Raw genomic sequence first — 16,895 nt, 5'->3', positions numbered from 1 at the left:
TGTGTATTACTGACACTTCTTAATGTATACTGTATCTTCTAAAAGTTCTGTTGGAAGCTTTTAAAAATAAAAGTCTCTTAAAAATGGAATTTTTCCCTTGAAAGTATTAGATATATCTGATTACTGTGCTGCCAAGCTGAAATACTCTCTCCATCTTCTATTCCAAAACAGATGGCTAATAATGAGCACCTTGGAATATTCTCCACTTACAGTATTTAGGTTGCGGTTAAGGACTTTCCAGCTTTCTGGGTTAGCACCACATCTCTAGAAAACTGCTGCAGATCAAGGAGCACCAGCACAGCTGACATAATTCAGTCTCAAACCAACCTTCCCATACTTAATAGCTCCTTGTGTCAGCTGAAACATCTCAGATTGAATTTGGCTACACTTTAAGAGCAAAGGGATGTGTTTAGGAACAGAAGAGCCTGAAGTGGTCAGAGGTTCCAAAGGTAGCGGAAGCACTATGGCTGTTGAGAAACTGAATGTAAAAAGGATGGTTTTATCTTTTTTTCCTCCCAGTTCTCACAATTCAGACATTTAGATTTAGTCACCATTCAACTGGGAGAGGAGAAAAAGTGGCAAGATTTTTCTTAATGTTTCTGCAAGTTAGCTAACATTGCAGTACTCCAAAGTCAATGTCTACCCTGAAAAGATCATCCAAAAATTCCTCAGCAGTTAAATTCACAATCTCTATTAATGATACTGTTATTCTGTGACATATATAATTACTGATTAATCATCCCTTATTTTATCAAGTGTCTGTAGGCCAGAGAGGCTTTCTTTTTCATTCCACATAAACGTGTATCTGCAGTGGTTTCATTTTTTTCTTTACAAACTAAAATTATTTTACATGAGAAGTTTCTTCATAATGTTAAACAACTGAAGCTATGCCTTCTTAAATGTCTTTTGGTAACCTTGTTTCTTTAGAAAAATAATTAACTACGTCTCAATTCAACTCTTTAAATCATGCTACTTCCTTCCATAGGTCCATGTCAGTTCAAAAGTATCAAACATACAATACCCATTAATTTCAGCCTTCCTTAAATTTGCTTCTTAGAATTTGCTTCTTGTGGCTATGGGATACTCAGTTCTTCTGTAGTCAGAGTGCCACTATGGGTTAACATTAACTCCAAACCCCAATTTCCAAAACTCATCCCTTTGGCTAGCAGGTTGATACAACTTCAGCAAAGTTAGTTCTGGAGAAACATGAATTGCAGACTTCGGAAGAATTTTCACTGTCTTGTTTAGAACAATATATAGGAGAAAATAAAACCATAACTTTGGTTTACAAAGCATAGCTTTTATTTTACAGACTGCTTAAATGAGTTTTCAAATATAGATTTTAAAAAGTCATGAGTGTTTCAATATATACATTCTGAAATAACATCACATTTACATTTGAAAAACTTATTGCTAATATGTTAATATTTTTATGTTTTACCAAGTGTTAACTATTAAGTACATTTTTAAGTGTTCAATAGTAATTAACCCATCATTGAAATACCATCTGTAGACATTCTCTAGTGCATATATGCTTTTGTAGGGATTCAGGCATTACTCTGATTTACTGGTTATGGAGAGCATAAATATGTCTCCTAGGCTGAAATGGGAGCCATGCTTAAGTTGCAGGGAAAAAAAAAAAGCAGATAACCTACTGAAGTGGCACAACTAACTAAGAGAGAAGGTATTGACTCAGTCATAAAGTCTAACAAAACTTATAAACTTGGAGCTTCAGTTTTAGTCTTCTCTTGGTCACAGAACGAATGTGAAATACCAGAAGGTTAATGACTGCCTAGCACACAGCATTCTGATATAATCACAACAATCTGGGGACTTCAAGCAGATTGCAAAGGATTTCATGTGGAACAAACTGTATTAAAGAATACTCTTTAATGAAATATAATTTTTGAGTACATCAAGTAATTTTGAGGGGAATCTTCAGGGCACATCAGTCATTTCTTTATATTGTTCCTCAATACATGCCTCAAGAGGTGCCAAGGTAGTTTTATTCTTATACAACCTGAATTTTAGCTTCTTTGATGAAATTATCAGCAAAGGCACCAACTTGGAGGTGATTTCTCATCCTAAGAAAACTGTTCAGCCACAGCTTCTTTTGAGTAAGGCCAATGAAGTCAGAAAATAGTTTCAACTGACCCACATAATAGTTAACAAGTAGTGAGAGTCCATTAATGATCTCCCAGTCCGCTGTTTTTTTCCCAGTGTCACTATCAAATCAATCTTGCCATGTTTGTACCTTTCTACAACACTGCAACCTGAATTGGCTAAATCAACCCTTCAAGAGTAGGAGTTCCTTTAACAGCTTCATACAGACTCTAATGTGGCACTGAATAGCAGTATATGCTTTGAAAATAGATTCAAAATGGGTTTTAATATAGTTTTCACTTGTATTTTAGTTCTTCTCAAATCTGCGTATCACTGATTTGCAATCACCATAAGAGAGTTGACTTTTACGTATTCCTTGTAGCACCACTGCAGACACAGGATATTGCAAAAAAGGTACAGTTTATCAATTAAACACTTCCATTTTCCAAAGTTAATTTACCTTTAAGTTATGGGGCAGAAAGAAGGCAACGTAGGTTAAATGTTTTACACAGAAAATCTAACAATGACCAGAATGCAGTTTCAGAGACATGGAGGTTTAGAGGTGTGGAATTCTTAGAACCCTACAAGTAATTTCAGCAGAAACAAATTAATCTGGCATGATGCAGCATAAAAACTGCAAGGATCTCATGATTCATTTTCATGGGGGAAGGGTTCAGGTTGAAACATGCTGCCTGTTCAAACTTTCCAGAACAGAACACGAAGGATCTTAGTTCTTAAAACACCATCAGACAAACCACGTCATCTGAGTGATCCACGCAAAACCATTGTCTGCCAAAGCTCCAAATGAGCACTTAACAAAGGTTTCCAAGGGCTGGAACCAGTCTCTTCAGTCACTGAATGAAGATTCACTATCAGAACTGTCTTCTGCTTTGCCATCGTCTCCCCAGGCAGGCACAGGGGCATCTGGGGTCCTGCAGGCAACAAAAACATTCTGCGTTGTAAATCCAGCTGAGAGCACAAGCAGCTCAGCACATAACACCACTGTCCCTGCATGACAACTGCAGGCAATTTATTGCCACAACATTTAACACATTAATTGTATATGGTTCACAAACTCACACCTTAGTGGTGTTGCTTCACCTAAAACTGGAAGGCAAACACTAGAAACTGTAACTCACTGGACATCAAAATTCTGTAGGCACCAGTGTGAATGCATGCCTTTGATGCCATCAGAAATGATGACAGATCATTAAGAAGTGGCAAACACTTGTAGAAAGAGTTGAAAGCAGGCAATAATGATTAATTCAATTTTTTTTCAATCTTCAGAGGTTGCAGGGCTGAAAGGAACATTCTGTACACCATTGAGCAGTGTAAATAGTACATGAAAAAAATAAGCCAGGAAATGAACAATATTGTATCCAACTAAAACTGCAGGGATAATTTAGTGAAGCAAAAAAGAATTACTCAAGAGTGGAATTTGGCTAGAACATTGGGTTAAATTTGACATGCAAAAGCAGCCATGGGATTGTTATTGACTACAAATGATCAGACCTCTTGTATTTAGTTTTTAAGAGAGGATTTAGGATGGATATTAACAGTGTGGCAAAATATTTGCTTGGGGAATCTACTGATTGAAATGAAGGTGAGAGAAGCAAACCATCTAAATTAACATTACTGCCTGAAGATGCTGGCTCTCCATGGACTTTCCCTTTTAAGTAGATAATGGATTTGACATACAAGCAATACAGAGCCTGATAAAGACTGAAAGCGAGGTAGAAAATACACACATAATTATACTTGGGGGAAAAGGACATTCAGAGAAACTCACTTCCTGTATGATAGTTAACATCTCTTGGATAAAATATAGCATTTTAAACTAAAGCTGACAGTAGTATTAATCATCCTGTTCTTATTTATCTTGGGAGTATAGAATTTCTTTTCCAACATTAGTTCTGTTTAGTATAATCTCTCTGTTGGGAATCCCTAAGGTAACTTTAAAGTGTTCCTAAACATTTTTGGTGCAAAGATGTGAAGTGTGTTAAAGAACTGCAGAAGAGCCCCCTGCACACCTCTAAAACAAATGAAGAAAGCATTTGCTTTCTCATGCAAATACCACTTCACAATATTATTCCTTGTTTGTTGCCGTGGTAATGACAAAACAGAAGAGCTGTGCAAAGAAATGAAAGACCAGTGCAAAACCTCTCATTTATTAAGAAGAGGAAGATGGTGCTGAATTCCTTTAGTTCATGAGAGCAGGACAAACTCTTCTGGAACTGAAGGCAAGAGAGGAAGGATAAGAAACAAAAGTTAAAGATAGGTAAATTGGGAGCTTGATAGAACAGGCAGTTACCAAATGCTGTAAAAAGTTGAGAAAGGAGCATTAACAGAGGTGGGAAAGCTAAGAGAAGAGTGTAGAAACAATATTGTATCATTAAAATTAGCACATCTAGAGCCACAAATAACCCAAGCTCAGCCAATGGCAAGGAGCTCGGGGAGTCTGAAGTAAGTGACTGAGCACACAGCCATGTGTACATTTTTCTAATTTTCTCTGGGACTGAGTGAACAGACCTAAGGAAGCTGAAGACCCAAGAAATGCAGTGTGAATGGCACAGGGTCTTTTTTTTTTATTTCTCATTCAATCAGTAAAAAAAACCAACTGAGGAATAACTACTTCAGGCTTATCTAGACCAGGAAGTAGCTGGGAGCTAAAGTGACTCATCATATGATGATACTTCAGGTTTATTTTATTTAACAAGTAGCTAGTTTCAGAATAAGCCTTTATAAAATGTAAAAAGACTTCACTGGAAAGGAAAAATGGACTTTTTAATACCCTGACAGTTTGTGAAAAGAATGCAAAAATACTTCAAACATTTTGGTGTCTGTACTACAAGAATAAAGTTAATACTTTCCTCAGTTCAACAACTTCTGTGAAATAATACAGTAGAACTAAATTAAATGTCAACTGTAAAGTAAGACTAAAATTAATGTTTATGGCCGGACAAGAAGCTTTGAAAATTACTATCTATTCTAGTAGTTTTCATATCAGATTAGCTCAATCAACAGCCAAAGTTTTAAACTGTTGACTTCAATTTTCACTGTCAGTGTTGAAGTCAAGTTGTACACTACATCTACTCAGGGAATCTAGAAACAACTGTGTTGTCCCTCATGCATCCAGCAAAATAAGACACAGCTTGTTCTTACTACTCTACAATAATGATATTTTTTTACTGGATTGTTGAAAGCAAGTAACTGGGAAAAACCTCATGGTCTACACAGGGCACTGAAAATGGCTACTGACCTTTTATTTGAGTCCTCATTGCTAAATGCACATTGTCAGATGCTAGCTTGTCACCTATAGCTCACAACACCTTGAACAACCTTTTCTAACCACGTTTTTTCCAAGTTTTTTAAACACACAGCTGCTCTGCAGCCCTACTGGTAGTCATAAATTACTTACTCGAGAAGATCTGGATTTAGCCCCTCAGAAATCATTTTGTTTCGTATTGCCATTACAGGAACACCCTGTAGCAGGAGAAAGAATAATATAAAACTACTGGACACAAACAGGTGAGTTAAATAACACACGTACTTTTAAACCACACTTTCATATAAATTTATGCATGTCACTTGTCAAACAACAGCATGGAACATTAATCTCAGTTCCCATCAATATGAACCTAGAAGCAAGAAATTATTGAGATTAAAGGCCCTCTTTTAATCCATTTTATATTTATGGCAAAATATCTAGACAAAGTTGCAGGGAGAGAATCAAGACTGGATAGATATACTTGCAATTCATGCAGACAAAAACATGAAGCTGAAGTTATCTATATGGATAAGAATGTGGAGAAAGCACAAAGTAGCAAAAAGACAGCAGACAAGTTGTGCTAGGAAAGACTTAGGCATACCAGAGGTATACCCAAGAGAGAGAAGAAAACCAGGGAAGTGCATCTGCTACCATTCCAGAAGGATCCTGTAAAGCAGTGCTAAAAGCTGCAGAAGTCTAAAAAGCATGGAGAAAAAAGCAAACAGGACATGAGAACAGAAGCACAATTTAAAAGTGAATTCTCCAAATACAACTGCTTGTGCAGTCAGGCTTGAATCTTCTGTGGGCAGACTTGTGGGCAGATTTCAGCCAAATATGTACATGTTAAAAAAATTCCTTCCCTTCACTGCAAGTCCTTCCACAGCTTCTTCACTTTATTTTATTCATCAACACCTAAACATGCTCTTATCTTGGATCACATATCCAAGACCCACGTCCTCTCATGAGATACATTCCAACAAACTGCTCCTGTGTTTCCACTAGAGTTGCTCAAAGGCAACTTGTTGCTTTGCCATCTCCTGTTGGAAATCATCAGAAATACCATCTGGATCACTCCATGCCAATATAGAATACGGGAAAAAAAACCCCAAACCAAATGAGGATACAATTTCTGATTCGAAAGGGACAAAGTTACTGGTGGTCTAAGAAATTCTAAATGAAAAGTGGTGTAGGACTAGTATCTTTTGTCCAAAAGTAAGTAAGATAGTGCTAAAATAAAGGGCAGCCATGACTAATGCTGCAGAGAAAGATGTGATTCTAGTGACAGCTCCACAGTAAGAATCACAATCAAGGCTTGTGCATGAGCACTGTGGAACAGCACACACACAGGTACATAGCCATAGCAATCTATCAGGCATAATGTCAAAAGTGGTCACTCAAGCAGCTGCAAGGTAATAAATAAATATTTATTGAATATTTATTGAATAAATATTGAAATAAAAGAGTATCTCAGTACTTCACAACTCATGTGCATTACAAAGGTGAATATTTTGAATATTTATTGGAGTATTTCATGACTGTTTAAAAATTCAGTTATTCTAGTATAGATTTGGACAGCAGGGATTGTGTGTCTACACACCATTTTGTACTAATGCTTTTCCCCTGCTTGACTGCTCTTAGGGTACTCTTCGCCACCTCAGAAGTCACTGATGAATTGTTTATGCATCAATTCAAACCAGGTGAAAACAGAATTGAGTCATATCAGGCAAGGCAGAATTCATATTTGATTTCAATCAAAGGGAACTTGGTATAGGATTTCTAAGAATGGGTCGTTTTTATGTTCACACTTGGAGTATGTTTTATTCCAACACTGTGTGCATTAAAATCTGTGAGAAAAAATCCTCTCAGTACCCTAATATATCATAGACTTACAAAACTAGTCTGAAGTTTAATCAAATTGCTCTTTTAGACTTCTTATCTGAAGGAAAACAATTAAGATTGCACCTATATCTGTTTATAATACAATCAGGGCATTGCAATTACTTTACTTTTCATGCTTTCCTAAATTTTAATCTGCAAATGTGGTACTGCTTTTGTATGATTTCTTGGAATATTTTTGTAAATTTTAAAAAGAATTTAGTATCCTCAATTGCACTCCACCAAAATGAGTTTGTCACAATTTCATGGAAGAGCTACTTTTAGTGTAGAATGGCACTCTTTTATACTACAAACATTGTGAGTAATAAATAAATTATCAGTTAAAACAAATCTTCAGCTAGAAACTTAATTTGGGCAAATAAATGACACTAACTGAAATACTTGATCGGACAAGGAGACAAGTTTGGCAAATACAAAAACACACATTAATTTGAGTATTTTAGTTTGACTTTCCTACCACACTGTTTACAACTGGCAAAGGAGTCACCAGGAACTGCCAGTACACAGGAGAAAATGTGGAAAGTGAGATCTCACTCCTCTAGCAGTCACCAAAAAAAAAAAGAAAAAATCAAAGTAATTAGACCATCCAGCACTTTCAAATCCACTTTGAAGTCTGGCATTAAATCAATACAGTAACATGGTGTTCTATTCTCTGCTATTATCCCACTGCTAGGTTTTTCAAATGGTTTGTAATAAGCTATCCATAAAATGCTAATTTGTGATTCAAGTGAAAAATAAGGTTTGGAACACCATTCAAGGGATGAAGCAGACCAATTGTAATAATTTCTCTGAAGAATGAGTGAAACCATGAAGTTAGTTTTACCATAAGCAACATTTTATTAATACTATGACATAGTCACACTTTCCAGAATTATAATACGTATTTTAGAAGAGAATTTCCACTGACAAATTGAAAATAAATTAAAATAAACTCTTTGTTTCCAATCTCATTTTCAAGTTTGTGGATATGAAATGACCTCTTAAAAATATCACAAATAGTCTCCCATTCACCTTCTCATTCCTTCATTAGATTCCACACATGTTAATATTGAGATTACAATAATTTATTTCCTATTTATCTGTAAAAGAGACCACAGATAAAGATGTAAACAAAACATACATCATGAATAACAGGAAACTGGAGTGGAACCAGACAGTGAAGCAATCCTTATATCTCTATTTTGGTCTTTACAGAAATATCAAGTACTCCTGTTCTGGACTATACTTGCAAAGCTGTATTTTGTACCCTACAGTAAAATCAGACTGTAATCAGTCTGTATGCAAGGAATGACTCCAATTTGCCAGGACAACTCCACTTTCAGTGGCATCTTCTGTGCCTCCGGCTAATATCACTTTGCATTTACACATTTCACACCTTCAGTTCACAAGTCTACCAGCAGAATTTTGTAGAAAGATCTTGCCAGAAGCTGTCTGAGGGAATATATTACATTAATTCATTAATTAGAGAAGATGTGCTAGAATATTATGATGTTATCCTACCTTAAAGATTACTATTGCAATATATGTTTTCTGACATTTAAGATTCACTTACAGATGTGTGGTACATTCCACCAAAAAAATAACATCCTAGCCAAAGAATGACATGAGAACTGACTTACCACTTGTACCATTTTGAGGTATCTGGCATATCTTGGATCCTTGGCCACAGTTGTGACATTTTCTGTTACTACCTCCGTTTTCTGTAACCCTTCCTCTTGCGTATTGTTCTGCTGTATATGAAGAACAAACCCTTTAATAGTTAGGTGCACACACCACACCCATGGAGAGATTCCAGACAACAAAACTGAGTATTTTAGGGTAAAGTGTAACTCTTCTTCATCAAGATTATTCTGATCTACACTCACAAAATTAGAGGTTTCCTAGATGTATGAAATCACAAATCCAGCTCTTTTGTTGTTCACTGTTACAAGAGTGTCTTTCTACTTTTAGACACAATTTTAAGTTATTGAGCAACACATAAAAAAAACCAAAAAGGCCCTAATAACCCTAAGTTGCATTTAATAAATATCACAGTATTAAATGTAAGTGGATTTTTTATAAAAAAATATTTATAAGGAGTATATCTATAAATCTCCCCCAGTAGTCCAATGCCTTTTTTTCCTCAAAATATTTGATTCCCTGACAAAGGTTTCATACATATCATGTAACTTCTAAACTATACTTCTGAGTGTAAATCATTACTCAAAGGACAATGTAATGAAATCAAAGATTCCTTGAAAGTATTTAATTTAAATGAAATGAAAAATAACAAGTTCTAGTACTTTTAAAATAACACAGAAAACTGTACTTTTTCTACAATACTAACCACCTGAAAGCAGCATTGGGTACATCCTTTCAGAAATATATGAACTTTATATACTTAAATATATTTTATATACTTCCGTATCTGAGAGGAGGAACACTTTAGAGAAAATGAACTCATGGTGAGTCATTCTCTAACATGGCTGAACATGCAATGCTGTCCAGTGTCTACCCTGCTGCTGCCTGCAAATCAGAGTTGCAATCTTTGACAGGCAGGCAAAAGCAGCAGAGTGCTCCAGCTACTGCTTCTCCACAGCAACTTCCACCAAATAAGAGAATGAGCAGAGATCAGAATTGAGGATTCCATGAGAAGAAACTGTAAGGGGAAACCAGGAAAAGAACTCCATCTACAAATGAGCCATAAAGGTTCACTTAGTTAAGTGGTGATCATGGGATTCAAATGTCTGGGTTACAAAATCAACCAACCACACACATGAAATTCCCCAAAATGACAAACAGTTACTTGCAGGGATAGTATCTTAATGCTGATTGCTTGTAATAAGCTGGCCTTTGCTGTAGATGGAGGATAATATACAGAAAACCTTCAATGTAATGAACTCTTTAGAAAAAAGCATGCTAGACATTCCAATTTGAGCTAAAAGCTCACATTCTGAAGAAAGGAAGAAAGAGTTGCAATGATGCGATTTGAACTATTATTTTCATTCATGACGTTCCCAGCGCCCTGATGTAATCATGTTAATATTTTAGTGTGATTGAAGAAAAGGAAGGAGAAATTTAGCATTAGATTTGAGTTAGTTCTAATTATTTAAGTCACACAGTTAATAAAGGGTATAGCCTTTTTTGTTTTAAGTCACTTGTTAAAACAGTGCCAGTAGAGAAAAGACTAGTCTTAGACTTTTACAATTGATTGCTCACTTCCAATAGAATTGCTTCTTCTATCTACTGCAAATGACATTAAAAACTTGACCTGGAGAGCTCTATTCCTCCAAGGAATGAGTTATGCTTTATTACTTACCCCAGACTGAAGTGATCCAGCTGTCTGTTGATCTGTAGCAGCCTGTGCCACAGGACCATTTGTAACACTGTTCACATTTGCACTGGACACTTCAAATTTGACATCTTCTAGGCCAGGAATTGAGGATAACTGAATGCAAAATACATCATCAAATAAGCAATAAGCACTTCATAAGACTACATGTACAACAAAATCTGCAGCACGCTGCTTACCACTTATTGTCCATGTAGGTTTTACAGTAGTAAAATTTTAAATTTCTGCCCCTAGTTTTGGTATTTTGATTGAGGGGAAAAAAAAAATCTTTCTACCTAGCTGCCTTCTACAATAAAAACTGTCACTGTTAACACAGGGTTGCAGACCAGGAAAGGCTTCCACACCTTCCCAGTATTTTGCTACTGCATTTATCAACCACACAATAGCCATGCCATCTCTGCTACTTCCCCTACAGTGAAAGAAATCATGGCAAGGAGAGCTCTATCACCTAACAGATTGGAGACCGGTTACAAATTTTTCAATTTTCTGCATCTTTCACTTTTTTGAATGAAAAGATGTGAGTGGATATTAAACCACAAATCTATTTGAAGGAAATTCTATTTAATATGATTATGAAGAATTCTGCAAAAATCATCAATTCAGACAATTCCTAAGTATTTTGAAATAAGTAAGAGTTAGTAAGCTCTGTTTGTATTATTACACTATTTTTCCTCCACACAGATCTTAATGAACGTTTTCAAAATATCCCATCCTTGCTCCCAGAAAAGCCAACTGAAATTGCCTCCATCATTATTGAAAGAAGAACTTGTTAAAATTTTATAGTGGGTGATTTACTGACTTCGGGATTTTGTCAGGTTTTTGTTCCAAGTAAATTATATGCACTATTTCCTATCTAAGACCTTTTGTCATTTCAGCTAAAGAAGACAAATCTAACAAATTTACATTAGCTTAGATCCAGTTCCAGTCACATTTCAGTATCAAAAAGATTTACAAGGCTTCTCTCTAGCTACTTTTATCAGCTGTTACAGTCCAGTAACATACAAAGATATATACAAAGGTATTTTTGTTTTACAAAGGGGGTAAGAATTTCCTTATTGGCATTTGTATGGCAAACGGTGTTCCTTTCCCGTTCCACATGCTTAACAAACTCAAATTTTCCACTAGGTACTATTGGTTCCTTTCTTCTGTATCAACTACATATTCAAATGCTACACAGTACAAGTAGTAAGGCATTAACTAGAGAAGAGAGTTAAAGAGAGAATTTTTGATATCAGGATTTTATATTAGCTCCTTCAAATCATTATGAAAACTTATTTGCTCAATCCAGACTCTAAAAAGGAAGCTAGTTCACATAATCTAGGAGGTTGTCACTGTTAGAAGATAAAGTCTATATCTATACAAACCTTTGCATCCAGAATATTGAGTGTGGTTTCAATTTGTTGGATACGGAGAGAGAGCGCTGACAATTTCTACAACAGAAAACAATTAAGATGTGAAAACACTCCCATATGCACTTTGACATATAAAAGAGTTTGCATCTAGTTAAAAAAAAAAATCACTTTTCTCCCTGCTGAAGGCAGAGTACAGTGTAAATGAGATTATCACATTATAAAATAAATGAAGCAATGACAACCCTTTTTAGAACAGTAGCTACAGCAGTACAAATTTTAAATAATTTTACTCTGCAGTTGGTTTTCCCATATAATGACAGAAATGAAGACAGACTGTTTACAACAGAAAGCAAAAGTAAATAGGGTATTACTTTGGGCAACTGTGGAATAATGGTAGATATATTGTGCTCTCCCAGTTACCAAAAGATTTTTCTTCAAAGGTTTTTCCAAATGTGGAAGATGAAAGGAGATGATGTGTGTGTATGTAACTGAGCAAATACAAAAAGAAAATCTGGTAATTAATACAGCAGGTGATTCGAAGTCCTATACAGTCAAAATCTACAATGAATCAGAACTAACCAGACACTATATGCTCCAGGTGCACCTCAATCAAATTTTGACTGTTTTTTTTAAATACAACTTAAGTTTTTCTAAATTACCCCATAAGAACTGCCAGTCTTTTAACTAATCACTACCATACTCCACCAGACCTGTCCAAGTGAAGTTGGCTAGAGTGCTGGCTGGCAGATACGTACCATTCTGACAGCTTTCTGGCACCTTGGCAAGATTCTGCCTGGCTCTGAAGCAGAACTTTAACACCCTAAGAAAATGGCAGTTCTGCCAATATGCTAGAAAAAGTAAGAGACTGACAGGAGTTGCTTTTTTTGGATAGAGCATTGACTTGTTTACAGATGGTCCTTTGTTCACAAAGAGGAGTCAGTTCCTATTGGAAGGAACTGTGTGTCCTACATTTAAGTGGACAAGGGGGAGGAAAGATGTACAGAAGACAATTATGCAATTTTATGGGTCTATTTGACTAGACAAGAGCCAAGAAATTTAGAGTTAAGGATGGTGTCAGCCCTGATTTTGAGTTTCTTGGCTTCTGTTGACTTACACTGCGACCTTTCACATTAAAAACACTTCTGTACTTCATGAATATGAAAAACTTCTCAAGGAGTATATAAAACAACTATTTAGTCTCTTGAGTAACAACACATTTTGGTTAACTAATAACTGTTTTATTAGTTAGTGCTGCTGTGTGCTCAAGGTGGCTTTAAATATATGTGTTCTGATTTCCACAGGGCCTGTGGAAGAGGGAATACTGAAATCAGGTCAAAACTGAGTTTTGGACAACTGACAATAGCATCATCAGGTGGTTACACTGTCCCACCTATCAAGTTACAGGAGTTTAAAAACCTAGGAAAAATGACTTTTTTTTCCTCTGAAGCTCCATATATTCATATAATAGCCAAATCTTATACTTGTTACTCATCTGGCTCTAAACTTCACCAACAAATAACAGAATTTCTCAGATTACATGGCTTAGTCTAATTGGATTTGACTGCTGCCCTGGCTCAGCTGGCTAGAGCTGTATAGCATTCTTTGTTGAATAAACTAATGAAGAAATACAAAAAACCTCTAAAGACAAAAAGGTTACCCTCAAAGCCACATTAGAAAACACTCTTTTTACAAGGAGGACTCTTGTCATGGTCAGTGGACAAATCTAATCTTGTTGATCTGATGTATTTCCATTGACTCTAAAGTCATCAAATAAACGTACTAATCCTAACTATTTTTATTTTTCTCTCTTTTTACAGGAAACTGAAGTTAAGAGCTTCATGTTCTATACTAATCGCTTGCCCAAAATTTCCTTTTTTCAACATAAAAACTATTTACATTCAGTGCTTAGCGTATGACTCTTTTAAATTAAAGGTGCTAAAACCTGAAAGTAAGTTTTGATGCACCACAAGAACATGGCATTCTTCTTTCATAACAAGATAAGAACCAGAGATGAAGCTGCTCAGAATAAATTCCCTGTATCAAAAAAGTTCAAAGATTGTGCCAAATGCAAAAGTTTAAGAAAATAGGACACAGTGCAGCACAATCAGGAGTTCATACGGATCCCTTGGGGAAAAATTCTGTCTTAAGCACTTACTAATGAGAAACCTTGAACAGAAAGCAGACTACATTTTTGGTTTAAGCTACCAGTATTATTACATCAAAAATATTTAAATGAGTGGTTCCCATTTCTTGAATTTTTTTAAAATGTATAAAGGGACAGCTGGGGAAATAATAAACATACCTCTTCACAAACAGTAGAAAAGCGGTTGAGAAACTGCACTGTGTGAACAACAAACTGGTTTAGAAATGCTACTGTTCTTTTCTGCTGAATTGCAGGAACCTGCATTAAAAAATATAAGAAAATAACGTTACACATCAATGTCAAGTTCCACGTTTGGATTGAAATATCTGTTATAAATGTACATTTTTTAGAAGAAATTATTTGGAAATCTGCCTTAAGCGTGCCTGCTATGAATGCATACATACATAAACCATTTTCTAATACATATGCATTCATACAAATCCTTTGCCACTAAAAATCTACTAACATGACAGCTGAGAATTTACAGGACACAGAGAAAAGGCAACAAAACCCAAGAAATGAAGGATTGTTATTTTAAAGAATACCTTTCGATGAAATTGTGAATATTCCCAAAAATCATTGTTAATGCTTTTTTAAAAACAGTGAGGAAATTAGAATATTTCCTTCTGGAGTTTAAGAAGGAAAACCGAATTTGGCCAGCCATACTATGACTCAGTTACAACTAACGCCATGACCAAAACTGAAGTGTAGTGATGTTGCTGTCTAAGTATTTAGTGGCTACCCTACTGGTTCTCATTTGCAAGTCCAGACTACCCTAAAATTACCAAAAGTTATCTTCCAAATCAGTTTTGATGCTCACATACTTTTCAGACTAAAATGTAGTATCTTATGTTTGCCAAAAAGAATGGTGGTCATATTGTAACACAGAGTTGGCATTTTTATTTAAACCATTATAGAAGACTGGAATCAGGAATTTGCACAAAAAAGTTTATGTCTAAAATTTTAATGCCTCAGGGTTTATAACCTTGGACAATTGCTTTAAGTCTTAACCTTTGCAAAGGAAATTAGCCTATGAAATTGTCATTGATTTAAGTGGAATATTTACAAAGAACATTATTGGCAGCCAAGATTCTGCTGCACTTTTTTTTGTGAATACAGTGACTCGCTGGTCTTCACCTCTTCTTTAGCCGCTGATTTATTAGTGCATTCAATATACAGTTCACTATGGCAATCTTAAAACATCCTGACTTTTTGTGAGACTTCTGTTGCTACTATCTCGAGCCTTCAGCCTGTGCACTGTACGACAGCATCTGCTGGAGTTCACTTCTGTGGTTCCAAAATTTTCCAAGCACTGCCTATGACCTTAGCAGAAATCTGTGGGGTAGCACAGAGCACGGAAGAATCACTGGGTCAATTGGAACTGTCCTGTCTTTATGCTCTCTGTTGAGAAAACTAAGTTTAAAAAGAAAGTTTCTGAAACATTTAAAGAAATTAATACACAGCTTTGCACAGGATTTGCCTCCCAGATCGATGTTTGAAACGGCTTAGTCTTTAAATACAACGTTATCGCAGAATTGCAGCAAAACGCCTCTGGAAAACAGCAGGGGAGACAGGTAAGGACCAGAGCCCGCTCGCTCCGGGTGCGAGGGCGGCCCCGTCACCGCACGGGGAGCGCCCCTCGCCCGCTGCCGCCGGGCCGGGCCGAGCCGGGAGCCGGGGGGAGCGGGGCTCGCCCAGCACCAGGGCCAGCGCAGCCGCCGCCGGGGAGGAGGAGCGGCAGCCCCGGAGTGCCGGGCGAGCGCAGCCGGTACCTTGGTGAGGTCGATGCCGGAGCCCACGATGGGCAGCCCGTCCTCGTCCATGGCGGCGGGCCGGGCGCAGGCCCGCTCCCCAGCTCGGCCGCGCTCCGCAGCCTCGGCCCGGAAACAAACCGCGAGCTCGGCGGGGCGGGGTGCGCTCGCTGCCCCGCGCTTCCTCCTGGGAAACGCAGTCCCGGGCCGCAGCCCTCACGGCCGGCTGTGGCCTGGGGATAAACGCCGAGGATAAACCCCGAGCTTCTGGGGTGCCTTCTTTGGCACCCGCTTTGCCATGCAAGTGGTGGCAGCCGCTGAGGGGCCCGGCCATGCCAGTGGGGGTCACACTGACACCCAGCCCTCCACAGGCCTCAGGACAGGGCCTGCATAGTGGTGTTTGGGAAGTGTCGTCCCCTGCGGTCAAACGTTAAGGAAATTATGAGAAAAGCTAGTGAAGGAACTGTTTCTGTGCTTATACGCATAATTTAAGTGGGGAAGTGCCACACTTTGGATGTGGGGAATCAAAATAAGGAGCACTGAATGGCTGTGGGTTCTTCCGAAAAAGACAAATCTGGAGTCCTTGTTTACAGCAGTAAATCCAAAGATACTGTACTGGCTTTCCATATTTAGATGGTTACATCTAAATACTGCTGCGTTTAATGAACCCTCCTAAATTCAGGGCAGTTAAGAAACCATCATAGTCTGAGGCTGTCAGGTGGAAACTTCTCTTGTGATGAGATGAATAAAGATGCACTAATTACTGTAATACTTTGAAGACTAGATCCCAAATGTACTCTGCTAATTTTGGTTTAAAATTTACCAAAATTCTCAGTTTACTTCCAAACCATTGTTGTTTGCCAAGGCATTATACAAATCCATATACAGAATCAATAGTAGCTGCACACAGAGCACTTAGTTCTGTTACTCAAGTTGCCATAAAATTCTTATTTATTAACTGAAGCCGCTTTTCTGGCTTTATTACTTTCACAATGTATTTGTTACTAACCTGCTGTCATATGCACATCATTATTGCTCTATTACTAAGGTA

At 37.1% G+C, this 16,895-nt stretch overlaps 1 protein-coding gene across 2 annotated transcripts; it reads right to left on the bottom strand.

Moving 5' to 3' along the window:
- Positions 1-1,284: 1,284 nt before the first annotated feature.
- Positions 1,285-15,967, bottom strand: WASHC3 (WASH complex subunit 3). 2 transcript variants are annotated; one of them, XM_053977706.1, is made up of 7 exons: positions 15,866-15,967; positions 14,253-14,351; positions 11,963-12,028; positions 10,566-10,694; positions 8,887-8,997; positions 5,522-5,586; positions 1,285-3,035 (listed from the first exon to the last, which is right to left on the bottom strand). In XM_053977706.1, the coding sequence occupies exons 1-7, from the start codon at positions 15,914-15,916 to the stop codon at positions 2,951-2,953; spliced, it is 606 nt and encodes a 201-aa protein (XP_053833681.1). In that variant the 5' UTR covers positions 15,917-15,967; the 3' UTR covers positions 1,285-2,950. The 2 variants fall into 2 exon arrangements, with proteins under 2 accessions (XP_053833681.1, XP_053833682.1); XM_053977707.1 differs by having other exon boundaries at positions 8,887-8,994.
- Positions 15,968-16,895: the final 928 nt, after the last annotated feature.

The sequence above is a fragment of the Vidua macroura genome, chromosome 5, assembly GCF_024509145.1.
Source record: "Vidua macroura isolate BioBank_ID:100142 chromosome 5, ASM2450914v1, whole genome shotgun sequence".
NCBI classification, from domain to species: domain Eukaryota; kingdom Metazoa; phylum Chordata; class Aves; order Passeriformes; family Viduidae; genus Vidua; species Vidua macroura.
Note: the sequence above shows the minus strand (reverse complement) of the source record. Positions and strands in the feature narration are given on the sequence as shown.

Bases quoted from the DNA above. Each gene is read 5' to 3' on its own strand.
- WASHC3 (XM_053977706.1), bottom strand. From the start codon at position 15,916: ATGGACGAGGACGGGCTGCCCATCGTGGGCTCCGGCATCGACCTCACC. The intron at 10,695-11,962 runs GTTTGTATAGAT...TTTTGCATTCAG, and splicing joins TCAATATTCTGGATGCAAAG to TTATCCTCAATTCCTGGCCT. The intron at 3,036-5,521 runs GTAAGTAATTTA...TGTTGCCTGCAG, and splicing joins CTAAATCCAGATCTTCTCGA to GACCCCAGATGCCCCTGTGC.